The 27257-nt window shown below is 43.2% G+C and overlaps 2 protein-coding genes across 2 annotated transcripts; both read right to left on the bottom strand.

The window, feature by feature from the left end:
- Positions 1–683: 683 nt before the first annotated feature.
- brinp3b (bone morphogenetic protein/retinoic acid inducible neural-specific 3b) lies at positions 684–14611 on the bottom strand. Its single transcript, XM_063220214.1, has 8 exons — positions 14257–14611; positions 13683–13956; positions 9003–9193; positions 7425–7624; positions 3887–3992; positions 3154–3390; positions 2461–2683; positions 684–1800 (listed from the first exon to the last, which is right to left on the bottom strand). The coding sequence occupies exons 2-8, from the start codon at positions 13913–13915 to the stop codon at positions 684–686; spliced, it is 2307 nt and encodes a 768-aa protein (XP_063076284.1). The 5' UTR covers positions 13916–13956; positions 14257–14611.
- Positions 14612–22608: 7997 nt separating this feature from the next.
- On the bottom strand, positions 22609–24161 carry LOC134466317 (uncharacterized). Its single transcript, XM_063220213.1, has 2 exons — positions 24004–24161; positions 22609–23138 (listed from the first exon to the last, which is right to left on the bottom strand). Exon 2 carries the CDS (start codon positions 23119–23121, stop codon positions 22648–22650), a length of 474 nt encoding a protein of 157 aa, XP_063076283.1. The 5' UTR covers positions 23122–23138; positions 24004–24161; the 3' UTR covers positions 22609–22647.
- Positions 24162–27257: the final 3096 nt, after the last annotated feature.

The raw sequence follows: 27257 nt of genomic DNA, 5'->3' as shown, positions 1-27257 counted from the left end.
CACGAGAAGTTCTACAATAAGTTCATTTGTGAGAACTGAGCCATGTTAGTGGCTGAGTATTATGTTGGAGATGAGCAAAGAGTTGGTGTTACTGTGTTCAACAACACATATGTTTAACCCGTTAAGACACAGCGTTATACATTTTCTGTCACCAGAATGGCAATGACCAAGTAGTAGTACATTACTAAAGGCCCTGTGTTATGTCATAGTATTGTAGTACTATTGTTGTTAACTTTTCAATGATTATTACAGCGTGCTACTGGAGGTACGGCGCACAGTAAGAGGCTACAACACCCACAACTGGGTCTTTAGGGCTGTACAAGGTCTCCCCCCACCTCCTCCAGATTAAAATAGCGGCAGGGTACGCACCTGACACACTGGCCCTCATAAATCATTATCTAACACATACTGTAGAAGCAAAACAATGTAACAATGCAAAGACATAACAAAACATTATTTGTTGCAGCATGTTTTTAGTAGGGATACACACAGCCATGTCATGGCATTGGAATGGAATAAACACAATACTGACTTATATAATTCCAGAGATAGGTCATGTATCATCAGCATACGTAGATATGCACACAATGCACTATGCAGAGATAATTCACAGGAAGTGTTACCAAAAAACGAATTGTGAAAACCACTGAAAATAAAATACTGTACTGCACCCACCTACTGCACTAACTACAAAGCTTGGTAGGCTCATACTCCATAGAATACGGTTGCTTAGCGCTGAACGTGTGCATTGCAGTGAGTATCCGCGTCACCTCCGAGCTGGATATTTTGAGGCGGTGGCGGAGCAGGCAAGAGAACAGGTCGAGGGGCTGCGGCCCGGGAGGGGACAGCCTGTTGACCCGGTGCCTGATCTCCGCAAGCTGCAGCAGGGCAGTGTCCCGCGAGCCCTGTGTGTACGGGTAGTCCAGCTGGAGAATAAGGTCTTGGATGGCCTCGGGGTCAAAGTGCATGCTGTAGCCAAACAGCTGCATGCTGTTGATTTTCATGTAGCCCAGGTTTTGGGAGGGGTCGCTGACCTCCAGCGGCTCCAGGTACACGGAATCGTTCCCCTGGGCCGAGTCCGTCCGGATTTTGCTCCTCAAGTAAAAGTGCACCGTCTCAAAGAAACTCTTCCACCTGTTGCCCAACGTCAGAGTCCAGTTGTAGCAGTACAGTGGAATATCGAGCTTGGTCTTCTGCCAGTTTGGGTAGCCATGCTGGTTGATGGGCATGGTCCAGCTCTCCGAGTGGCTGCCCCCGAAAGGGTTGACGTAGACGGACAGCACGGGCTCCAGCGTGCTGTTCTTGGTGTGGCAGAGCTGCAGCGACAGCGCCAGCAGCATGTGGATGCGGTTCGACTTGAACTTGTTGCTCTTCAGCGTCAGCAGCATCCTCTTCCTCCAGGACGGGTCGAACCAGGCGTTGAGCCGCACGTCGTTGCTGACGAAGACCCCGTGCAGGGCGATGCGGCTGTCCCGCCGCTGCAGCAGGTACTGGAGCTCCACGTCGCGCAGGTCCGTCTCGAAGCCCAGGTAGTGGTCCGTGGAGTCCGGCACCATGTGTCGGCACGCGCCGTGGCTGAGGGTGTAACCCGCGTTGCAACTAGCGCAGCGGGTACGGTTTTCCACGGAACAGGAGGCACAGCGGGCCCCGTCGCCCACCGCGCAGGGGATGACGGCCTGGCAAGAGGGGTGCTCGTACGGGCAGGTGCAGCTGTGCGTCTCCTCGGAGTACTGTCCAATTAGGTTGTGCTCGCTGCAGTAGAGAACGGAGAGGATGTAGCTCAGCCAGTACTGGAAAGACCTAGGAACAGGAAAGGGGATAGAGGATAGAGAAGAAAAGTAGTTTAGACCTTCCAGATGGGTTTTGAAAACAACACGCTATAAATCAGACAAATAACAATAACAAAAATGTCATATAGTGGCGTGTGTTGTGCGAGTTGGGGTGTAATAAAAGGGACAAATTGGAGTAATAAAAGCAGAAAGTGGGCCACAGATGAATGGCTTGTGTTTGGGAAAATAACATTAGGGAAAGTTCTTCATCGCATTATGAGATACAAAGTGTGACAATCAAACGTAAACTTTTGCAGCGCTGCGCACAAACCAATGAAACCACCAGAGACAATAGCGATGATAGCTAAAGGTGTATTTCCTCATTACAAGGGGAGACAGAGCTTCTCCTCTCTCTCTTGGAGCCATTAACTAAGAATGATTCACAAGTGAGTACCACAGGGTGCAATTTCACGCTTGGAAAAACATTTGATACAAAAAAACATTTAGGTTCTCTCACTCTGTCAGCATTTCCTCCAGCACCCTTAAACACCATACATTTGCTCTACTAAAAAAAAAAAAAAAACTTGGGGACTCCAGCATTGTTGTAAATACATTTCATAGAAAAAAAAACATAATTATAAGGGAGAAATCATATATGGAAACCCCAAGAGTGTCTATGAATGCACCTTACCGCTCCCTCTGCAGGACTATTTTGGGCTGCGTGTGGCATCTCTTGCTCAGGCTGAAGAGCTTGTTAGCGGTTCTTCGGGTCTTAGTGAGGAGCTGGCTGGTGGCTGTCTCCAGCTGCCGATAGTGATGCTGCAACCTGGCATCACTCCTCCACAAATGCAGTATGGCAGACGAGTTCAAGGCATACGCTGTCGGAAGCCGATTCACAAAGCCCTGGAACTCATCTAATTTAAATCATATAATTTAGTTGGTTTAGCATCACTAACCAATGATCTGAAGGTTTTAGAACAAGGGATTGATAAACCGTCTGCTTCCATTCTTTATGTATTTGGTTTATTCTTATATTTTTAACATCACAATATTTTCCAACCAGTTGCATATTGTGACTGACCCGTGTTGCTAATTGGATTGGTCTGTTAACTATAATAATTAATTCTGATGATAATGTATTTCATTTGTAACTCTCCAGGGATGCATTTCTCGAAACCATAATTGATACACTGTAACTACATTAGCTACTTTGTTGTTTGCTATGCAATTTCCCATTGGCAACTACCAAAGTTGCTAACTGGCTAACAACTACGCTTTCGAGAAATGCATACCAGAGAAGAACTTTCAAGACACATTCTATTAAGTTCAAGATTCTCTACTGTACGCCAGAATTGTAAATGAAAAAAGAAAATAAACAAAGCACCTGACTCTTCAAACTCCTGGTTTGCTGCCCTCCAGGCCACTTTGGCACGCAGCAAGTTGGCCTCCAGGGAGTGCAGCTCCTGCTCTGGGCAGTTGCACTGTGGGAAACTGGGGTGGCACTGGCACCAGCAGTCGTTCTGCTGGCAAACAAACTGGCCCTCCGCATTGCATCCGATGTAGCCCAGGGCTGCCCGGATGAAGCGGTTCCTTAAGTAGGCAGGCAGAATAACTTGGAGCCCTAAAGCAATGAAGAGAAGATGGAAAGCAGTGAGAATTTGAATTTTACTTAATAATACTTTATTAAAACAATTTGTTCAATCAGGCCATATCACACTCTTAAAATGTATAAAAGTAGATTAAAGAAAACAAACCAATATTAACAAATAAAAAATAAATGAAGAGAAAAGTAATGAGAAGATGGAGACCAGTGAGAGAGAGGGAGCCTGCTGTGTCTGCAGGGGCTCATTAAGGGCCAGGTGCTAAAACACTTTCAATTAACAATCATGGTAATCATGAGACAAATGACTGTCAAGGCACAGGAGTGATTTAGGCAAACCCATTAATTACTCTCCCTGTTACGGAGACAAAAGAGCACTGACATTCACTGCAGCTCGCTCGCTCATCTGTGGTGGGTCCCATGGCAACATGGTAACAACGCCTGCTTCAGGCCTGAGGATATCTGCTGAATAAGCAGGCTGTGCGGTGTCATGCATAAGAACCGGCGAGAGCTTCACCTTGTAAATGCACTTTGTTTTCAGGGCTGTGGACCAATACAGAGCTGACAGAGTCAAGGTTATCATAGTTGCTGCATCCAAGGGGTCCCGTCCTGGTTTCAGTCACCTAGCGACAGACGAGAGATGGCAGTTTCAGTGTAATGATGACAACATGTTCATGTTAACAGATGGCATCAGACATGTTCCTAGCTTCTGGGACATGATAAACAAGACAGAACGCTGTGTGTGTGTGTGTGTGTGTGTGTGTGTGTGTGTGTGTGTGTGTGTGTGTGTGTGTGTGTGTGTGTGTGTGTGTGTGTGTGTGTGTGTGTGTGTGTGTGTGTGTGTGTGTGTGTGTGTGAAAGAGAGACTGGAGAAAGAGAGAGTATCAGTGGGTGTCTTGTGCTGGTGTCCCTGAAACTTGTCAGTGCCCTTTACACCCACTGTGAGACAACACACGGTTGTCTTTTGAAGCTGTCAAGACTCACCCCCCCCTCCCCCGACCCCTTGAAAAAAGAAAAACAATCAAACACAGCTTAGAAATACAAATTGTCATTCCAAGGACAGTGACAAATACAGAGAAAAAAAAGAAGTAGAAGGAGTAAAAAGAAAGAGTTCTAAAGCATGAGTGCAAGGTAAAGAGAGAATGTGAAGATGGTTATGGCTAGCCAGGCCGCGCCCTCCTAGTGACGCAACACCTTCAGCGTTGCTTCTAGTCAAGCCACGAGCAATACAAATAACGTTTCTGAGCTCTGGAAAAAACAGGGAACCCCTCCCAGTTTGTCAGGAAGCAAACAACCAGTAGCAAACCAAGGGAGGCGTGTCAACCATGCCGTTTGGAAAATGTTAATTATTATGCTCTTGGTCAGACCAAGTCTCGAAGAGTTTGAAAGTCTGATTTGATCATCAGGCTACTTTATGGCCACAGCAGGCCGTGTGGCGCTCCTGATGTTCCTACTAATGCCTCTCCAGCATGATTCATTAACGTCAGAATGGCCTTCACAGCCCCCAATGAACCAGTGTCCAACAGATGCTGCCCAATTGAGCCCAATAAACTAATTCAGACACAAAAATATGTTTATGTGCTATGTGTCCTATAGCAAGCTAAACATTAACATATTATGTAATTATAATAATTTAACACTCAGAGAGTCCATTTAACATTGTCAGTTGGTTTCAGATACATTGGTTTCAGATAACTCTCTAGTAGCGCGTTCAGGCCGACCGAGAACCGTGCTGGAGCCCGTTCCCGCACCTAATCGCGAACCGGCCGTCGTGTTCACGCCACAGATATTTGCATTCGCGAACCGGAAAGTTGGTTCGCAATGCGAACCGCAAAATACTAGGTTTTTCTCTGCGAACCGTGACGACAGCGTGGCCGTCAGCAGGTTCATCCGGGTAACACAGTCACGTGCGGAAAAAGTTCAGAGCCCGATATGAACACAGGCGGTTCGCAGACAAGCACTTTAGTGCCGAACGTAACTGGTGCGGGCACCGACACCGGCTCCGTTCTGGTCGGCCTGAAAGCCCTATAAGTATTGAATTAACAATGAATGATGTACTGTGTGGGTTGAGGGAGTGACTAGTTTGGGGACTGAACTCTTGAAAGGACTGACCTGAACTGAAGTCCTCAGTATTCAGGTAATAATAATGTGTTGTCTGGGTGAACATGTTTATATAATGTCTGCCGTTTACTCATGTCTTACATGGGGCACGCCCAACTTCAGATGGAAGCCTAGTTAGCCTACACTTGCTCAATATTCTCCGACAGCTTGTGTTTCGTGGCCCATGTGACCAACAATTACAACAACAATTACAGACAAAAACAACAGGGTTTCACAAAATCTATTACATTTTGTGGCACTAGCAACCGTCATAATGAGTGAGGAGTGGTTTGTGTTGTCTTGATTCGCGCCCATCTGTCAGAATGGTTTCACGTGTCATATAAAGAATCATAAAGATGACTCCCAGCAGCCATTGTGCTGTGGCTGAATGTAGGTACGTCTGCACTGCAAAATGCCACACTGTGCTGACATGCTCATCCCTGAGCCCGAACTACCATCTCCTGCTGTCATGTTTAATTTGACTGCAATTCAGCAGCAGTGTTTGGTCGATAAAATGGCAGGTGTTGAGGGGCTTTGCCTTGCTGCGTCTTGCACCTCAGTTTCTTCATTAATTGAAGACCGATAGACTAAGGACAGTCATCATGCCAAGCTAGTGCTGCGAGCCCTTTGTGACAGATTCTTCTTCTCAGCATAGGTCCTCATGGGGACAGCGACCCCACCTTGCTTGTGTTGTACTGTACCACTCTGCAGCTCTGCTCTCTCACACACAACCTCGCAATTACAGAGCTAGCACTCTGAAAACCAACATTTTCTGAAAACCACTGTTTAGTGGGAAGTGGCGAATGGTTTATCTGAAATCATTTGATACAGAACACAGACAGCCTATTAGTGCAACTCCATTACTCCCTGCAGAGCTGGCAGAAGAGGATTGAGTGTTCTTTTCCTATTTGATCCAGAAAGAAGAGAGAGAGAAAGAGCTGGCTGCACACATACAAAAGAACACACCAAACACCATCACACACGGCAAACCTCAGTTCAGGGTGCCTTGACTTACACCATCTGCCCGGATGATAAGGATCAATCTGCACCAATAAGCATTCATACACACCGCTTCATAGATCCTAATTAGAAGTCTAAACACATTACCACCCCTAATCTTTCATCCAACCGCTTATCCATTTGTCTCATAATAAGAGGTAATCAAGTCCAGGCAGCTTTTAACATTACTGCAACCTCTTAAATATATCATCCACGTCCACATTTCCCCCGTTTTGACAGTTTTTGTGCTGCGAAATGAAGGAGCTAACAAATGAAATTAGCCAAGGAAGAGTGGAATGCGAATGCAATCAACCCTTACATCTATCATCCTCTCACAGGTGAAGCAACTTAGTCTCACTCCCACCTCAATCCCTCTGCGTTCCAGCACTTCTACTTAATTAAATCCTATTCAACCGTTGTAAACAAACAAAAAACTGTAGTGTATGTTTGTCATTGATTGTATCATGCCATGTCATGTATTCACAACACAATTTGGTTCCAACAGGCTTTTGTTGGAAAGATGCAACCAATAAATCAAGCAATCCATGCAAGAACAACAGTGCAGAGATGGTTTGGATGTTTAGTTGGGTGCAAATGCAACACGCGGAGCTGTCCATGGTGCTGATTTGGGTGAATAGGCCATTAGGATTCACTGCCTCTCTCTCTCTCTCTCTCTCTCTCTCTCTCTCTCTCTCTCTCTCTCTCTCTCTCTCTCTCTTTCTCTCTCTCTCTCTCTCTCTCTCTCTCTCTCTATCTATCTATCTTTTTATCTATCTATCTATCTATCTATCTACCTTTAAAAGTGCTGATTTAAAAGTAGGAAACAGGTACCCATTTTCAGCCCTGAGATGGGATCGCACACCTTCACTTCATCCATCCATCCATCCACATGTCCCATATCTCTAGACACTGTGGCTCTAATCATTGTCTTGGTGCTTGGTGCAGCGGTGCGGTACCTTGATGGCCGAGGATGCGATCTGGAGGTGGTGCAGCCGGCGCAGTGTGCTCTCCCTGTCAATGAAGTAGGATGCCGCCAGCTGGTGGAGGGCCTCCAGGGTAAGAGGCGTAGAGCCAGAGGTGCTGTTCACATCGATCCCAACCTCTGGGCCCTTGCTCAGCTTCCTCTGGTCCACAAAAATGGTCAGTGACTCCTCTCCTGACAAAACACAACAGAGAGGAGGGCCAATTTAATGACCTAAGTTTCAATAGCCACATGAAAGCCATTACTACAGTAAGGTGCTGCTTCCACGTAGCTGGATATTTTTACATGTGGATATTTTTTTCTCCTGGTTGATTTGGTTTTGCACTGGTTTTGGCCTTCCGTTTCCACATAGCAGATATTTAAAATCCAGCTATAAAAAGCAGGAGAAAAAAATATCCTGTTTAGGGAGCTGAAACGCATTTGTTGCAATGGAGGATTTATTTTTATCCACATGTTGCGTATACACCTCAACAGGAGAAAAAAATAACCTGCTAAAAAATATCCTGCTACGTGGAAACAGCACCTAAGTCTGCATTTCACCACATACATGTTTTTTTTCTTCTAAATTTAGAAGCCTTATGTCAAAGCATGATCTGGAGAAGCTAATACATGCCTTCATTTCTAGTAGGGTTGATTACTGCAAGAGTCTTTTTACAGGCCTCCCCATAAAGACCTGGTCTACAAAATGGTCAGAGACTCCTTACTGATAAAACCCATCCGAGAGGGCCAATGTAGCCTCTTACTGCAGATGGGGTCGCTTATTCACTATTTGCTGAAAATACTCAATACAATACTGCTATGACAGTACAGAGAGCCTTAAGTAACAGGTACAGACATAGTTACTGTAATACAGTTTTGGTGACAGTACTGTTATAACACAGGCTCTGCACTAAGGGGTTAATGCCCTGGATTTGACACTTGACCGCATGCATTGCTTCATTTATTCAGGCTGACTCGGTATACACTACATGCAAATGCTTACAGACATATTGTTGGCACATCTTTGCCCCCTGGAAATTGAGCCATTAATGCTGTTGTAATGTAACAGACATGTATTCTTACCCATGGGGCTACACAGGCAGCTGTAAACAGCCTCCTCGCAGTGTATCTAAACAAACACATGAATTGAAAAGGCTGCTTATCTGACTCAACTGTTCTTGGGCAACGGTATGAGTATCATACTGAGAGCCAGACACTCAGACCCTTTGAACTAAATGGAAATGTGCATCCCGTTGGTGTGGAGGAAGACCAAACATTTGAGGATGTGAGTGTTTAATAAATGTGAAATTTGACCCTTTCACTTTTATCATGAATTCATGTGCAATTTTTTATAAATATGTACAGAGAGAATATATATTATCTATCATAGCTTTGTTTTTCTTTTAATATAAAAAAAAATGGCAATCATATTTTCTATCTTTGCAGAACGTATAATGTGTTGTATTCATTTTAAAACAAATGTCAGTTGTGACACACAGCACCTCTATTGCTTTCAAAACCAATAAAGCTACTCCGGATAGGGATCACATGAAATCTGTACTACCTCTCTTACCTCCTAAAGTTGCGGAGAGCAGGAAGTGTGTCCCGTACTTCTTGATGATGTTCTCTGTTATCTTCTGCAAGGTGGGTCTCCGCCCCAGCAGCCTGATGTTGTGGATAAACTCCGGGTCAAGAGGGGGAGCAACCCCATTGCTCTCCTGTCTCTCCAAGGCTAGGTTGTTGACCCTCCATCTCCCAAACTCCCTGCAATGCAAGGTAAGCATTAAACACAACCTTGGCTGCCGCCGCAGGGGTGGTGGGGGAGGTGGAGGAGGTGGAGGGTAAACAGGGACAATATGCAATCTGGAGAAATGCAGAAATGTAATCAGCAATATGCAAATCAGACGGATCTGCTTTCCTTCAGTATTTCCCCAATTCCCAATGAATCTTTGTGCCTCCTCACAGTCCTGGGCTGCCTGGTAACCGGTGGGTGTAGCTTGATTGGTAAACAGTGGGTGTAGCTTGATTGGTAAACAGTGGGTGTAGCTTGATTGTGCTGAGGCCAAAGGAGTCTCTGGGTGGGCCAACATGAGTAAACTCATCCATCCACAGAGATTTCTGGCCTCCTCAACAAGGTGGTGTTGAGGATATTAACAGCTACGTTGTGTATTTTTTTCACATTCCCAGTTCTGTTTTTTTAACGACTTTGGAAAAGTCTACATGATTTCTATTGGGAGCTCTGAGTAACTGCCGACCGTTTTCCTGTTTTTCTCGCCCATTTCTCAGACCTGCTGTTCGATGTGAGAGATGGGATGCAGGTGGGAGGGAGACCAGGCTTCAAGTGATCAAAATTGCTGTAAGATGATTCTGACGCCTGCTGACATTTAGCTGAAATATCACCTTATTGAATAACTAGTCTCCCACCTGAGTCTACACTCAATATGTTTGATTACATTTGCACATACTTGTACACAATCAAGCACGCACACACACACGCATGCACACACACACACACACACACACACACACACACACACGCATGCACACACATGCACGCACGCACGCACGCATGCACACACACACACACACAAGATTTGAGGAAGACTAAGAACTACATAGCAAGTCGTCTCAAGTTGCCTCAGTATCCGGGCTGACAGAGTGCTCTTCTGGCCTGGGGCCCAGTGCTCTTTGCTCAGAGTTGCAGACATCCTCCTCTGCCTCTTACTGTTTATAGCAAGGAGTGCCAATGGAACGGGTGAGAGGCTAACGCAGGGCGTAATCTACCTCATTCATACATAATGGAACATGCCTTGCGGCCCAGCGATAATCAGGTTTCACAGAGTTTTGCTTCAATACAGTTACTCACTCACGCTTGTCATAAACATCTCCGACAGACACAAGGAATGGATCATTTTACTCTTATCACTCCAAGACAGCGTGACGTTGTAAACAGTGGGTACAAATGGTGGCACATCCACCTAGTTCTCTAGCAATGGACATATTGTTCAAGTAACGGTAAAGGGGTTGACAAACGTGCAGAGAAGCACAGACATGATAAACAATGACTTCTGTCCAATATCATAGCCATAACAAACAGCCATAAACACAATACAAGACATCAATATGGTCGTACACTCTCAGAAATAAAGGTACAGAACTCGTCGCTGTGGCAGTACCCTCAAGGGGAGTACCATTGTGTTGCTTGAGTGGTAACTCAAAAAAGAGATGACAGATGCACATTGGTAAACATTGCAAGAAACTGAACGCACCTCTTTTTTGGGGTACCAATCAAGCAACACAATGGTACTCCCCTTGAAGGTACAGCCACAGCGACGAGTTCTATACCTTTATTTCTGAGAGTGAATAATACAGGACGATGTTTGTTGGGGAGAGTACAAGGAGCTGCCACTTGCTTTGTTGACATATTTTGTGTGGTCAGACCTGTTATCTTATCATCCCTTCATGCTGTTATAATGTCACACAAGATGTGAATTTTCAAAGAATTGTACCCTCAGATTCAATCCCAAATTATTGCTTTCTATTATTGGTTTGGAGAAGATGGTCCATCTAACAGCCATCCATCCATCCATCCATTTATGCATGTATGTATTGCATACATGTGTGTCTGTATGTGTTGTATTTGAGGCTACTGTACATATTTGCAGCTTAGAAAGTGCTAAATAAATGTATGCAACTATTAGGAAGGAGAGTTCACTTGCAAATTTTAAACAAATGGAAGAAAACATGAAGTATTCTCATAAGATACTTAGGCTGCAATTTAAAGTATCTTACTTCACAAGATACCTTAAAAACTGTACTGCATATAGGAAAGGTAAACAAAAGCACTATTGTTTTGGCAACCTCCCTGGGTGGTAAAAGGTTATATGGTGATCTGCTTTTTCATCACCAGAAGAGAATAAATATATAGGAGGATGTGGGCTGGGAAACTACCAAAGCTTGCTATTTTGCAAAGACGGACGGTTTGGATCAGCCCTGGGGGTCATCTGAACAGGAGCTCAAGAGTCCTCTACAATCACATGTCCTTGTGCATCACTGGACCAATCTTATGGTAGGGTCAAATGGCACGGAAGCAACAAAGTAGCACAGAAAGAAATACAAAAAAAAGGTATACAGCATAAAAGAAAAGGAGAAAAAGAAGAGAAGAAAAACAAACCCCAAGTCACATTGTGACTTATCGTTTTAAATTGAAATTGCAGGCTGGGGACAGGGGGGTGGGGTAATCATGTTCATGGCAGTGAAGAAGAAAAAAATGATCGAGCGGTGGATGGATGAAGTGTATCATTACAGCCAATCAGCCTAACGATGCCTGAGCTGAGTGGCTGTTGGAGATGCTTGAGGAGGGGCACTATACCCGAGCAGAGGGCCATCCACATCCTCATCCTCATCATCCCCCACCAGGGAGCACAAGTTGACAGAGGGACGCTCAGCTGGAGAGGGCTTATAGCAGCCACCAGTGGGAACATGGGGCTACGTCTAATCAAAAGGCGATAGCAGCTTCAGGAGCCTGTGCAGGGCAGGGTGGGCGCCACGCGCAGGGTGCGAAGGCCAGAGCTCTAATCAGCCACCCTAGAGCTACATGTATGTGTTGTTGCCCATGGAGCACACAAGGCTCCATGTAATACAAGAGTGGCGGAGAAAGGCTATGCTGTATTGCGATGCCTTCAGATTCATTACGCATTACTTACCCATTCATAATGAAGTTGATAATAAATCTGTGGCCTGATAGATGATGATACATTTGATATGATCTGATAGATTCCAATTGCTGTTTCCAATCATTCATCATAAACACAATGCATGTCTGTCTATTTTATGAATGTGCTGTGCACTGTACTGTATGTGTATAGCCTACTATACTGTGCATAAGTGTTGTAAAATGTGTCTTTGCTGTGATAATGTATACAGTATCATGCTATATCATCATTTGTTGAAGGAAGCACTAGATAGATTTGACTGAACCCAATGAATGATTATTCAAAAGCATTAAGACACACATATATAGGCCTATTGAACATGTGTGATACGGTCTAATGGAGAAACAGTAAAGGACATATCTTCTATTAATCGTAGTATTGATCCAGACGTAAAAGCTCTACTGGCCATATTTCCATCTGAAAGTTTTCAAATGAAGCAGGTGCTGAGGCTATATACTGTAGTATTGATGCCCAGATAGTGATTGAATAGAGTGATTAAGTGAATGAAATGTATTGCAATATTTACATGTAGGAGAATGTGTATACACAGATGAACAATGACCAGCTATCCATCCTCAACATTGTCTTGTCTTGGTATGTCCTGTTTTGTCTAGTCTAGTCTAATGTCTGTGAGAATGACTGGAGCTACGCCAAAGACAATTTTCTGTTTCATGTGTTACAGACAATAAAGTTTTATCTTATCTTATCTTATCTTATCTTATCTTATCTTATCTTATCTTATCTTATCTTATATGTAGGCCTAATTGATTTGTGTAGGTTGATATGATTAACACAAAAAAAACGTAATTTGAATCCCAGAGCAACAATTTTCAAACAGTCTCAGTCTCATCTCTTGATTAGGATACACCTTCTGTCTCTTGTAAAGACAGTGGGCATGCATTTGGGCATGTGCACAGTGCTGTGACAGACAGCACTCTGAGATCTTAAAAACCATGTCCTCTCATGAGCAACATCAACGGATTTATTGGATTTTTGCAAAGCCTTTATTTCCCTTGTGGTTACAGGGAATGGCATTGTGAAATGCAAAAGTTTACTGTGCCCAAATATCTCGATTTGGAACGATTTCATTAATCACGCTGGTGGGTGAAAACAAAGTGTAACTACATTGTTTTTTTTTTGTTTTTTTTGTTTGTTTTTTTTTGGGGGGGGGGGGTGTAAAGAGGGATCGCATTTGATATAGGGGCCTAGGAACCAGCGGAAGTAGGCAGATATGAGTTGACAGAATGCATGTGTTGCTCTCATGTTTGGAAACTATCTTTTTTTTAAATCATAAATGGAAAGATTAAGGTGAGAGCCGGAAATGCTTCTTCTCCAAACTGATAACCTGAACAGCTCACACCTGAAGAGTAATAGTAGGCTCTATTGCACATCAGCCGGAGCCCGCAGGGATGTACACAAGCTGGTTTAACAAAACTGCTGGTCCGTTCAGATGAGAATCATCAAACAGCTACACTTACAGCGCAAGCTAAAAGACAGATGAGTGTTCGAGATCGGTCTTACACAGGGCAATACCTCACCTGTAAATCTTGTATCTTGTTGAGAAGCCGTGTTCGTGGCGTTCCGTGAACTCTGTGAACTCCTGCGCGCGGTGAAACGGTCCTTTATCCGACAGGAGCCAACTCAGGGGGTCGGCTGCATCAGCGGAGGCGGCCGCGGAGGCTATAGCCCAGCAGCAGCGGAGGGTGAGTATCATGCCCTCCCATCCGAGCATCTGATCGGCCGGCCTAAGACCAACACTTCGACCGTGCATTCTTATCCCATAAATTCTTCATCCTTTCGTGCGTCAGTGCCCTATTGCAATTGAACACATAGTGTGAGAGTCGTGTGGAAAATAAATACTTCGTTTGCTAATTAGTGACCTAAGGGGGTACAGACTGCCAAACTTAAGGCTATTTAAAAAGGCTGCGCCTGGAATAGGCTTTATTTATTTGACTATGCGGGTATTTAACCCCTGGGGAGTTTGTCAATACATGCCACATTATTTGACTACACATGATTTACTGCTGGCCATACATACTTAGTCTGACAAGTGCTAGATATGTATTGATATGTAATCTGCTCAATATTAACACACACGAAACATTTATTTACCAGAAAGTCCAGCCGTGTAACTTCCTTAATAGAAATAGCATCCGAATGCACAGGTGAAGATTTCGCTCCGTGTTTCGTCACCTTCAGAAGTTCGAAGGGCGGTCTCCATGAGGTGTTGCGAAATACATGCGAAAAAATTCTGGTTACTGCACCATGATAAAGTTCCTATTTTTCAGTTGCAGCAATTATCTCCATGATGAAAACTTTTTTTTCATGAATCGGTTAATTCGATGACGGATCGTGTATTGTACCCTGCGTAGACAATTCCAATCGCCACAGCCGGAGCGAGTGACGGGCACTCCACAGCCCTCGGTAGACATTCAGCGATGTAGTTCATGTTCGGCGCGATCTGCCCTCCCCGCATTGGGATGTGTGCATGTAGAGTGGGGGGCGTCGTCGATCAAGTAGCGCAGCCACAGGCTTAACTGTCAGCATAGCGTTGATCTCTGACTCCTTTGATTTGGATGGGTAGTATACTTGATTTCAACATCATGTACTGTACATTACATATGTTTTGTTGCAGCCTATTCTGCATTGGAACTTTTCACTAAAATAAACAGCGATGAATCATTAGGTGAGGGCTAAATCTATTTCTATTGCCACATAATTCTCCAAGTTCATCAATGGTGTAGCCTATTTGAATTAAACCTCCGAGAAATAACCTTCATCCTCTCTCTCTCTCTCTCTCTCTCTCTCTCTCTCTCTCTCTCTCTCTCTCTCTCTCTCTCACACACACACACACACACACACACACACACACACAAACACACACACACACACACACACACACACACACACACACACACACACACACACACACACACGGGGTGTTGCATATTCATTGCACCACTATAATATCCAAATGTGGATGGATGAGGGTGGCATGTAAGCAGAGAAGGCAAATTAAGGTTGCTATCAGGAAACGAAAACGTAGCTAATGCTGTTCAGGAAAACAAAACCATCAAAGTGAAATACAAAGCCCATAACCTTTTTAAAAACTCATCAGATATCATCCTGTCAACAAAGACATTTTTGTGTGTTTGCAGCACTATACGACAAAGAGCATGTGTTGGTATGCCTGGTTGCTGTCGGAAGATGATATCTAATGATTTGGAAGTCTTGAAGCCTGTGCTGTGTGCATCTAAAAATGCATTAAATATTCAATTTCTCTGCACCATAATTTGTGCACAGAAAAGAGGAGGGAAGGGGAAGGAGGCAAAACGAGTTTCCCTCAGGGCTTAAGACTGTTACAGTCTCTTGTACTCGTCGCCTTTGTTGTCGGCATAGACAATCATTGAAATGTTCTTAAACCTACTTTCCTTCTCTGTCTCGATCCTTCTTATGCTCTCATCCTCTCTCCTCTCAGTCTTTCTTTCACTGCCTCTCTTTCTCTCTATCTCTCTCTCTCTCTCTCTCTGTCCATCTATCAGCCCTCTCTCATCTCTTTTGATCACTATAGTTCTTGTTTTTAAATCACCTTATGTTATATCGGTCTTCCTATGTGTTTGTTTTTCCTCTATCAAATTGCTCTCCCTCTTCCCTACCATCTCCCCCATGTCCTAAATGGTCTGAGAGCTCAGGAATGAAGTCAGTGTTGATTATGCTTGAGGTGATCATCTGAGGGAGCTCAGGGGCACTGACTGACTGCAGGAATGAACCACGAGGGAGAGGAGTGCAAGCAACATTTATGGAAGGGCAACCAATATTATTTAACACACTGTCCTTATGGTAGATGGAAGGACAACCACTATTATTTAACCCTATTCAGACTGTGCTTTTTTGGCATTCCTGGGCCTGGGGGGGGGGGGGGGGGGGGGGGGGGCTCTTTTGACCACCCCCCCCCCTCATAACTCATGAACGGAATACAGTATGACTACGAAACTTGGGGGAGATGATCTTCATATGGACATCTATGAATGACATAATTTTTGTGTAATTATCTGGTATTATGACGTCATTATGACATCATTATCTTATTATGCCCAAAATCTCGCCATAATGGATTTTCCAACTAATTTAGGTAATGCACTTAAATTTTAATGATTTTCTGCTTCAAACCACTTAAATGCTCACAAAGTTGTCTGATGCTAATGGAAATAACAAAAAAATATGAAAATATATGGCGTCATAGATATGGTGAAGTGATTTTTGGTCAGACATACCTGTCAGAAAACCGTTGCCATGGCAACAGCAAAAATGATAAACCTAATCTTTCGGTACCTAACTGTAGCCAACTAAATGTTAGGAAAAGTCACAAAGTTTCGTAGTCATAGCTTAAGTCGTTAAGGAATTATACGACATCAAAGTTGGTGCGGGCACTTTTAGCCCCCCCCCAGTCTGGATAGGGTTAACCCACTGTCCTTATTGTAGATGGAAGGAAAATATTATTTAACACATGTCCTTATGGTAGATGTAGACCGAATAATGATGAAACGTCTCTTTTCTGAGCAACCTACACATATCTATTGGTTCATTCAATGGTATTACAGTTTACATTGCAACCTTCAGCCTTCATTAGATTGCTCCAAACTGCTTGTAGAGCACCAATTCAGGCTATTTCTGAAGTCAAATATGGATTCTTCTGATACTGAAGCAAAAGCCCAACTTTGCCTGCTCAATTCAGGGCAGAGGGTTGGTTAGACCTTGTGGCTTTTGTCAAAGCACCGTCTGCATTGCTTATGTTGCTATTTTTGCACCGTCTTCGAGTATGCCCCCTCTACACTCCAACAGAGCCGATGTGACCTAGAATGCTCTGTACACAGAGAGGGTGCACTCACAAAAGGAAAAGAGACCCGGAGAAGCCCCCCCATAGCCGCGAGCACTCACAGATGACTTGACCACGCTTACCATTCAACTGCCCTGGCCCCTTCCTGTTTAGAATATTAATTTGCAGTATTTTGCCAGTGAACAGTAGCTTCTGTATACAAATGTGCTATTGACAATAAACACCTGAGCAACACACTCTACATTTTGCTGTCAATGTTGATTCAGTGTTGACGATACGGATTCATGATGCTTACTTATGCTGCATTGTCGCAGTTGTTTTAGGTTTGGCAACTAGCATTCATAATTTGCATGAACACAGCACTGATGGGCCCTACCGTGGCCAATTGGTAGGGCACTCGTCTACCATGCGGCTGACACGGGTTCGATTCCCAGTCCGGGTCCTTTGCCGGCTCTTCCCCGTCTCTATCTCCCCACTCGCTTCCTGTCACCACCTTCACTGTCTTATCATCAATAAAGTCAAAAATGGCAAAAAATATCTTTAAAAAAAAGAACACAGCATTGATGGTCACCGTTATTTGAGATATAAGCACAAACTAGGCGTGTGAAACAAAAGAGAAAAGCTCGTGTTACAGAGACTAACTCCTTCATTACATTTACTTGTGGTCCTCTTGCTTCATTCTGCCAAGACCCTTGCCTTGCTGAACCAGTGATGGTAAATGCTCTCCTCTTCTTCTTCTTGGGAATCAGGATTTTTGTAAGTTGCAGGAAACAAGTAAAACAGTGCACAATAAATGCCAGTCGAGCATAAATACAACAATACCCCCCTTTATCATGCTTTGTTTTGCTCTGCCAGATTCTTTGATTATCCTCTGCCTTTCAACAAATTAAAGCCCGGACAACATGCTGGGAAGAAGAGATATTGATCTGCTTACTCAGCCTCTGTTTGGATGTTTAGATACTGAACACTGAAAAACAGAAGAGAAAAAACAAAGCTGGAGGGGACAAATATTGGTAAACATATACAGTAGAGGACATTCCTTTAGAGGACAGCCGTTGCAGTCTATTACATCATACCAGGAGGAATATACTTTATATTTCAGTGCCATCCATTGATTTCCACTTGCAATGCTCATAAATTACAAATCAGGATTTAAACGTTTTAATCAGTCAGAACATTTGAAGTTCATGGTGTTGAACAAAAAAAAATAACTTCAGTTTAGTTGGCCAGTATTGCGCACCAAGTCCTTACCTATAGCATGTCAAAACTGTCAAATCACTGTGCGATGGCGAGAGTGCGGTATACAGTTCTGAATGTCCCCATCTGGTGTATGGTTCTCAGTTCTCACCTGCATGCTTGTGTTTGGCTCTGAGGCTCTCACACTACTAGCAAGTGCCGTGGGATCTGAGTTGAACCCCGTTGCCAGCTAATGATGATCTAATTGGCCGCAAATGGCTAGGGGTCAGCCTACATGGCCCGTGGTGATGTCAGAGCCTGGGCCACAAACAGTGGCGGAACAATTGCACACAGGGCCCCAGGGCAAGACACTTATAGGGCCCCCTATACAGCTTGCCAAGCTCACAATAGGGCCTCCACCACCACCAATACGAGAGGGCCCTGGGCCCAGGGGCAAGTACCCTGCTCACCCTCCCTATAGCTCCGCTCCTGGCCACGAACTCCCTTCCCAGTGGTTCAGGAACTGGGCCCTGGCCAGCAGCATCCTGGCCATTATGTGTTCAGCCTTAGAGGCTGGCCCAGAGCTCTGAGGTGATGGGAGCACGGCTACAGGCGCCTGGCACTTAAATGAGGCCCCATGTGCAATGATGCAAACTCCACAGGCCTGATTTAGACAACCAAGGCCTGTGTGACAGGGACAGCAACATTCTGAGATGCTTTTTTTTCAAGTAGCCTAAACAATACACGTAGGTTTCTGATGCGTGAAAAGCCTCGTTAAAAGGATCTCTTAAAATGTGAATAGATCACTTTATAACTACCAGTATCTAAATGTTTTAGACTTACAATTGGGGTACGACATGCAATAGGTCTACCTTCATGGTATAGCTTCTCACCAGTTTTTATGCACTACTGTTCTGGTGCTTGGGCTTTCACAGTCAGAGTCAATCTGATTATTGTGCTTATTATATCTGTTCATATATCTAATAAATCATTTTCTCCTGCTAACTTAGCATAACTAGATATAGTATTGGAAATAACACCAATTTTATCTTTAAATCAAAGAACTGTTCCAACTTGCAATCCATTGGAGGTTATTTTCAAGACAGTATTGGTTCTTCTCTACATGGTGTCTGTATACCATCAGCCTGCTAAATGTCGCTCCTCCATTCCATGTATTTGATGCACTGTGTTGACCTGAAATGCTCATGACTCATTTGACGCCAGCGTGTGAATTTTTCCAATTAGACCTACATCACAGAGTCAGTGATGCCATAAAATTATTTTGACATATAAACATAGAATCAACAATAATAACAGGGAATTTTTTTTTTAATAATGTTCTGTATGGATCTTTTTACATGGGCCTATCTTTAAAAGAGTGATGTACTAAATCCATATAAAAAAGGGCCTGTGTAACCATGTGTGTACCTTTTGCTTGTTCAAGGTAGTCCTACTACTTTTTATACAATTGTTTGGAAAAATATATAATTGAAAAAGGAAACATCAGCATTACTCCATAAAATGCTCTTTCCTTAATGCAGAAAGAAGTCATTTGTTATCTAGCTGTTAGCAGTGACGTCATTGCATCTTGAGAGGGCTCTTTACTTGTTTATCTGTTTTTCTTTTATTGGTGGAATCCAAACATCCCTATATTTAAAACATTCACAATATAGGTTGTGATATAATGAAGATTTTTCCAGTAATTTATTTCGGTTATGATCAAAAGATTGACGAAAAAGTGATGGGCATTATACTGACCCTAAGAACAGAGCTTTAACTTTGTATGTGTATGGTAAACATCATTATCTCTGTTGTGGCCAGAGGGGGCTATCAAATATTTTATTACCCTCTGTGTGCTTTGCAAAAATCAAACGATCAGATACGTTAAGAGCTCTTGCTCCGTTTCTCTCTCTCTCTCTCTCTCTCTCTCTCTCTCTCTCTCTCTCTCTCTCTCTCTCTCTCTCTCTCTCTCTCTCTGCCTCTCCTGTGCCCTCATCCTCTGTCTTCCTCATTACATGGTGCCACTTGCTTCCCTGCCACCATAACCTGTGAGGATCCTGTGGTCCTCATTAACCTTGGCTGCTCTTATCTGTCATCTGTGCCTGCCATCTCAAATGAGGCTGGGACATTTTCCCCATGTCTTTTTTATGTTTCATGTTCATTTTGGTTGAAGAAGTATTGACACAAAGATAACACAGTTCTGCCAAAGCAATCTTCTTACGTAAACGTTTCCCATTGTTTTTATTTAAGATCCAGGAGATTTTTCAAAATAGGCCTAATCAATACTGCCCTACACTCTTAGAACGCAGTAACTCTGAAAACGGCAAACTGAGAAAAAAGGCTTCAAAGTTTTCCATATGGCGCGACAACTGTGTTGCCGGTAAATTGGTGGTGACACTTCCTGGTAATGCTTGTTTAGGATAGAAATTGAATGCACACAAAAAAAAAAAACCAACAACATTTATGTGTCTTTTTGCCACAAAAAAACAGAGTTACTGCGTTCTTGGCTGGTATTACTGCCACAAAATGGAGTTACTGCAGGAGTTACTGCGTTCTTAGCATGTATTACTGTCTACTCCCAAACCAGTCCCATTGGAACGTGCAGCAGTAACTCGCCGACTTACTGCGTTTTTGTTTAACTTTTTTTGGGTCATTTTTGCACTTTCAAAATGAGTTTTCTCCAAAACGGGACGGTGTTGGACCACCATTTTTGGACACAAGACAAATGAGGTAGTTTAGAACCCATTTCCGATATAAAAAAAAATCGACCATTTTGAGTTACTGCGTTCTTGTATTGCACGGCAGAATAGTTGAGGTCACTCATATTCTTGGACATTTTTAATACACCCTTTGATGCAGATGCAAAAAATGGCAATTTCCGCCTATATTTGACACTTATTATGTACAGTAGAATATCTCTGGTTCTACATATGCTATTTACAAAATGTATGAACCACATAACAGAATACATTTGGGACATCATGTTCAAAGAGTTAAAGTGTTTTAATGAGAACATTATGAATTCAATATTACAGTTGGCACAGCAGTAAAAATGTAAAAAAATCAAAAATCGCCTATGATTTATTTGGATTCTATAGTGCACAATTATTTAGGAGTGGCACAGGTCCAAAAAAATTACATGACATGATGCACCTATATGTTGGCAACATGTGTGAAAAATTTGAAGGCAATAGACAAAGGTTTGTAAGAGCTGCAAAAGAATATCCATTACATGACATAGGCGTTCCCAAAAGTGTCTACCCAACCTCTCCAAACCTCTCCAAAAGTACCCAAAGGCAAAAACAGTCATATCAATAAAAATCAAGTGTGACTCCACTTACATTTACATTTAGTCCTATATAAACCCATTTTTTTGATTAATTGAGAAGCATAGCTGTATTTTCTACAGCAGGGGTCCACACTCTCTCCAAAACGTGCCCAAAACCTATCCAGACTTATATACTGTTATACTGAAGCACTGCACATTGTGCTTTTGCTAGGTGCAGTGGATATGAATGTATGCATACTGTGTACTATTTTTCAGATATGATCAGTCTTCTGAAAATGATTTTCCAAGGGAGTTTTTCCCTCAAGGAGCCTTTCCTCAAAACGTTGCTTCCCAAGGATGTATGACTTGGAACACCTCAAAACGTGTGTGTGTTTTTGTCAGACTTCTAAAATAGATAGATCTGCATGATTGAACGAACACTACTATACAAACACAGTCATTAGTAATATTATTATAGTTACAAAAATGGCCACACAAGTAGCCCGGGCACGTCATACTTCCTGTGACACTGCATAGTAAGACTGGGCATGTCCATAGTACCTGTAACGATGCATTTTTCGCTTCTCAATTTGTTTGCTATATTGTATTGTCGGTCAAGGCAAGCGCACCAGAGCCCCGTTGGCCAGAACACAAAGGTCCAGTGGGGAGTATGATTGGAGCAAGTCCAGCTGGACTTCTGGGCGGCGTTAGGGGGAGAAAAGAAGTATTGTTGGCTTGACATCAGCGACAGTAATGTCTTGCCAACCATCAGGGTCGTCATCTGCTGTGTTGCACAGCTGGCTTTGCGGTGGGGCTGGGCGACGGCGTGCAGGAGAGGGACCCTTGCGTCGTGCAGCAGAGGCAACTGGAGGGCGACGGCGGGCAGGAGAGGATGAGGGTGACAGTCACAGCAGGAGGTCGCATGCGGCGCGAGGAGGCAGCGGCAGTAGGCCGGGAGGAGGAGGCAGCCGCAGCATCAGGCCATAATGAGGAGACAGCCGCAGCAGCAGCAGACCGGGAGGAGGAGGCAGCCGCAGCATCAGGCCATAAGGAGGAGGTAGCCGCAGCTTCAGGCCATAAGGAGGTGGTAGCCGCAGCTTCAGGCCATAAGGAGGAGGCAGCCGCAGCAGCAGCAGACCGGGAGGAGGAGGCAGCCGCAGCATCAGGCCGGGAGGAGGAGGTAGCCGCAGCTTCAGGCCATAAGGAGGAGGTAGCCGCAGCTTCAGGCCATAAGGAGGAGGCAGCCGCAGCAGCAGCAGACCGGGAGGAGGAGGCAGCCGCAGCAGCAGCAGGGACCCTTGCAGCGTGCAGCAGAGGCAACTGGAGGGCGACGGCGGGCAGGAGAGGAGGGGGAGAGGGTGACAGTCTCAGCAGGAGGTCGCTTGCGGCACGAGGAGGCAGCGGCAGCGGCAGCAGGCCGGGAGAAGGAGGCAGCCGCAGCAGCAGCAGTGGCCGTGGCAGGCTGTAGCCGGTGACTAGCAGACTGTGGTGGGGCAACAGAAGGAGCAGTGGAGGTGGAAGGCTTTGGTGGGGCAGCAGCAGGAGTGGTGGCAGGTATTGTGATATCTCCAGACAGCCTCTGTATTTCAGCAGAAGCTGCAGCAACCTGCACCAGATGTTCTGAAGCTCCCAATTCATCTGCCAATTTGTGTAGGGCATGTCCCGCTCTGTTCTTCTCCACTGTCCACCTCCACATCTACAGGAGACTCCCCTCTAAGTAAAGAAGATATATACTACATGTTATTTCTTACAATAAGGACCATTTGCATGTATTTCATTGCAGTGAACACTTTGACAAACAAAGAATTGATCTGAGCAGCAACATTAAATTGATGTATTTATGTATATTTATATGTAAGCATTCAAATGCATGTAGTAACACATTAGTAAAGTGTAATAGCAGTAGTATGGTAGTGACCTTTACAACTACTATTACAGCGCTTACGCTGTACCTTGCATCTACCTTGCCATTTTGACAACATAGTGATTGTGCAAATTATATTGTGCATATAGTATTATACATTTGCAATGCTCAGCATGCACTATATAACTATATAACTATTATATGCATAGCTACCCTGTAAATTTGGATAGCTATTATATGACCATATAATATAGAATAACATTTGCTATTACTATTATTATTTTTATTATTATTATTAAAAGCACTAAATGAGGTCAAGTAGTTATGCAGCCACCCAATGTGTACTAGTGTGAATGTCAATTGTTGTGTTTTATCTTTTATGTTCTATGTGCTTGTCTGCTTATAACTTATGTCTCACTGTGTCTTATGTGTATTGTGCCAGCGAGTGCAATACATTGCCCCACGGGGACAAATAAAGTTCTAACTAACTTATTATTATATATAGAGTCGAGTCATATCTATCTATCTATCTATCTATCTATCTATCTATCTATCTATCTATCTATCTATCTATCTATCTATCTATCTATCTATCTATCTATCTATCTATCTATCTATCTATCTATCTATCTATCTATCTATCTATCTATCTATCGGTGCGTGCATACAGTCGGTATAGTAATGCTAGTGTGCAGTCGCATGTAGGCTACTTACACGTCCAAAACGGGATCTATGCGCTCGTCAAACGGCTCCTCCTCAGCTGAGTCCATGCTGTCAGGATATCCATTACTGAGACAATCAATGTCATCATCAATGTCGTCGTCAAATAACAGCTGTAGGACTTTATCCGTATTAAAATAGCGACGCTGCATCTTCCTGAGTTTTTCAAATTTCGCGCTGTGGGGAAACACCGCTATGCGCAACTGCGAGAAGGTCATTTACGCACATGGCCAGGCAAAACACAAGCAACCGAACATGATGGTTACGCATGGACCAATCGCGTTTGCTTTTCGCTCTAACGTGGGGAATCCCCTGATTTTGTCAACCAGATGGGCGAATACTATTGGCCGAATAAGATATCATTGACCTTTAAACTCCATGGTTTGGGCTATTGCAGGGGGTGTTCACTCACGGAACTTCCTACTAGCCACAACTGGCTAACCCTAACCACGGGACAGTGCAAAATGAATGGGTGTCAATGGAGTTTTTTACCATTATAATTTTTGTGATTTTTTATAATTTTTTGTCCTGAAATATTATTATTAAGTTCGAAGCTAGAAATAATAAGACCCCATTTGAGTAGCGTTTCGATTATTTTGCGCCACTAGATTATTATATACTGGGTCACAAAGCTCAATTTTTATGGGGCCAAACCCATAAACATTAGCACGATGCTAGCGAGTACAGGTTGAAATCTTCTAACCACTTAATCCTCAGTAGAATTCTATAGAATTTTAGCATGTTTGCACTGCGCCGACTCCAGGAGTTACTATTCCTCCTCACTTTGTCCTAAACTAACATGCTTGGTCTTTTTAGAAAGCTGAGACTCTGTGCAATGTCACTAAATAGTCAGAATAGCTATCTTATTTACTGTCAAAATAACACATAGACGAAAACTTTTTTTTTTCTTCCACGCGCAAAAAAACATATGTAAACAAATGTGAATGTAATCCACTGTTACAGTTATTATCCCTTGGAAACACAACTGAACACTTGCACCAGGTCTTAGGAAGCAATGTGTAAAATTTGGCTTTGTCAGCATGAAGGACACTCTTTCTGCAATGTTTTATGTAGAGAGATGTCCAGGCGTTTTGCTCAGTTCCCTTTAGAATCTTCAAGAATAACATTCCGTTTTACGTACGTAGTTTTGTTTACATTTAGACCGGAAATGCTGAAAATGCTAAAGTTGAAAGTTGACACGACCGTAATGAAATGTCTGGTCGCTGGTCTGTAAATTGATTTCAATTCTGACAACCATCGAGTGTTCATGACAAATAAATGCACACACAAAAGTGTGGTATATGACATATATCTTTATTAGGATGGCTCCGCATCAAAAAGTTTGCTCGTATGCAAGCGTTTGACAAGCTAACCGGATGTCGGATTGAAAAGTGAATGGGCAACAATAAGAGTTGCTGGATTGAAATAGCATAGCATCGACATGTTGAAATGCTTTTGGAAATTGCCGACATATGTGCTGAATCTTTTCCATGTTCACCACAGTCGAGTGTTCCTTATTCCTGAAAGAGGCGCAGCCAGACCAAATTATAGTGTAGCATTCATTGGGTGGCTCATAAATCAAGACGTATTGGTCGTATTTACATACCGGTTAGCATTATGCAACCGGAAATATCTTAGGGACTCATTGCCGGTCGTGAATCTGCCGACAATAAGCAATCAAAACAACAATACGGGATTTGCTACAGATAAACTCCGCAACGCGCTGGCTTTGCCCACGGCGTTTGCTTTGTATGAGGCGTTGTATATACTTGTAAAATGTTTTTTGAATAAAATAGTGTTTATATTTTATTTCTTTGGACTCTTGTGAACATTTTGAGACCCAACAAACAGCGTGAACTCATTGATAAGGGTACACACAATGTCGATGTTGATGAAGCTCAACAAGGGAAACGGGATATGCCGGAGGTATTTTGACAGGATATCAGACAGGATAATTTAGATAATATAGAAAATACTATATATTGATTCTGTGGATGATTTATTTGTGCAGTTTCGTGAAAAAACAAGCTTTTAAATGAGGTGTAAATATGACAGTTATTTAATTCGAAAACAATATGGTTTTATTTAGCATGATTAAGAGGGAGATGAGTGTGATAGAATCTCAACCCGCCCGCGGGTTTTGACCTGCTGTAAAACTACACACCTGAACGATTTGTCAATACAGCCTATTGTTAAACAACAGTCATAGTGCTTACCAGGAATGTTTTGTTGATGATATTTGTGACTGGAAATCGCAGTAGCAATGTATTTAGCATGGGTTCCCCTTTCCATTCCATACATTTTCCCACATGAAGGACTGGCCTACGCTCGTTACTGCAGTATGCATGCAAAGCTAACTGGCTACAATGGGAACCAATGAGACTGAGCCTTCTCCCTGTGTTCTAATTTCTCTGGCCATTGTTATTTTACGCAACCTTGTTCAAACCCGGAAGTAGATTTCGCGTGTAGTGTAGGTGCCCAACGCGTTCCGCCTGCCTGATCCGTTCCCTTATGACTTTCACGTTTTAAATGTTTATTTTGCAGCCGCCAGAACATTAACACAAAAAGATATGTTATATATTTATATTTTATCTTTACTTTATATCGTTGTTTTACATAAAACGCGTTTGTCGCTGTAAATAATAGAATATTGTGCTCTGAATAGTCAGTTGGTTAGCTGACCAGTGGGTGACCTTATTAGCGTTTCTGTAACGGTTATATATTATCATAAAACATACAGTTTAAAACGCAAACTTCCTCCTGCAAAATAAACACTTAAAACGAGAAAATTAAACATTAACGGAACAATTCAGGCAATTTCTCTTCCGTATACGTCATACTGCGCATGTGCATTGTGCAAAGGGAACGGATCAGGCAGGTAGAACCCGTTGGGCACCGACATGTAGAACTCGCTTGACAAAAGTTAATCAAACACAAAAAATAATGAAATCTAGCGAACAGAAACGATGGATTCTAACAGATAACAAGTTAATGCTTCAGTCTACAGCCTTGTTTTTGAGGAATAAAGGATTTTATTATCATCAAAATGTCGAAGTCTCCGTGGATTATTTCAATGAGGGAATTCAGTCACTTGTAACACCTAAAGGTAAGCAAACTCATAACACATCAAATTCAAACTTGAAGTCTTCAAACTTAAGGAATATCTTTATGGTGGTGTAAATGAATTTTACATGGGGTTTCAGACCGTTTCAAACGCTCCTATTATGTTTATACATGATGTTAGTTTG

This window comes from Engraulis encrasicolus, chromosome 16 (genome assembly GCF_034702125.1).
Source record: "Engraulis encrasicolus isolate BLACKSEA-1 chromosome 16, IST_EnEncr_1.0, whole genome shotgun sequence".
Classification (NCBI taxonomy): Eukaryota; Metazoa; Chordata; class Actinopteri; order Clupeiformes; family Engraulidae; genus Engraulis; species Engraulis encrasicolus.
This window is presented reverse-complemented; position numbering and strand designations above follow the sequence as displayed.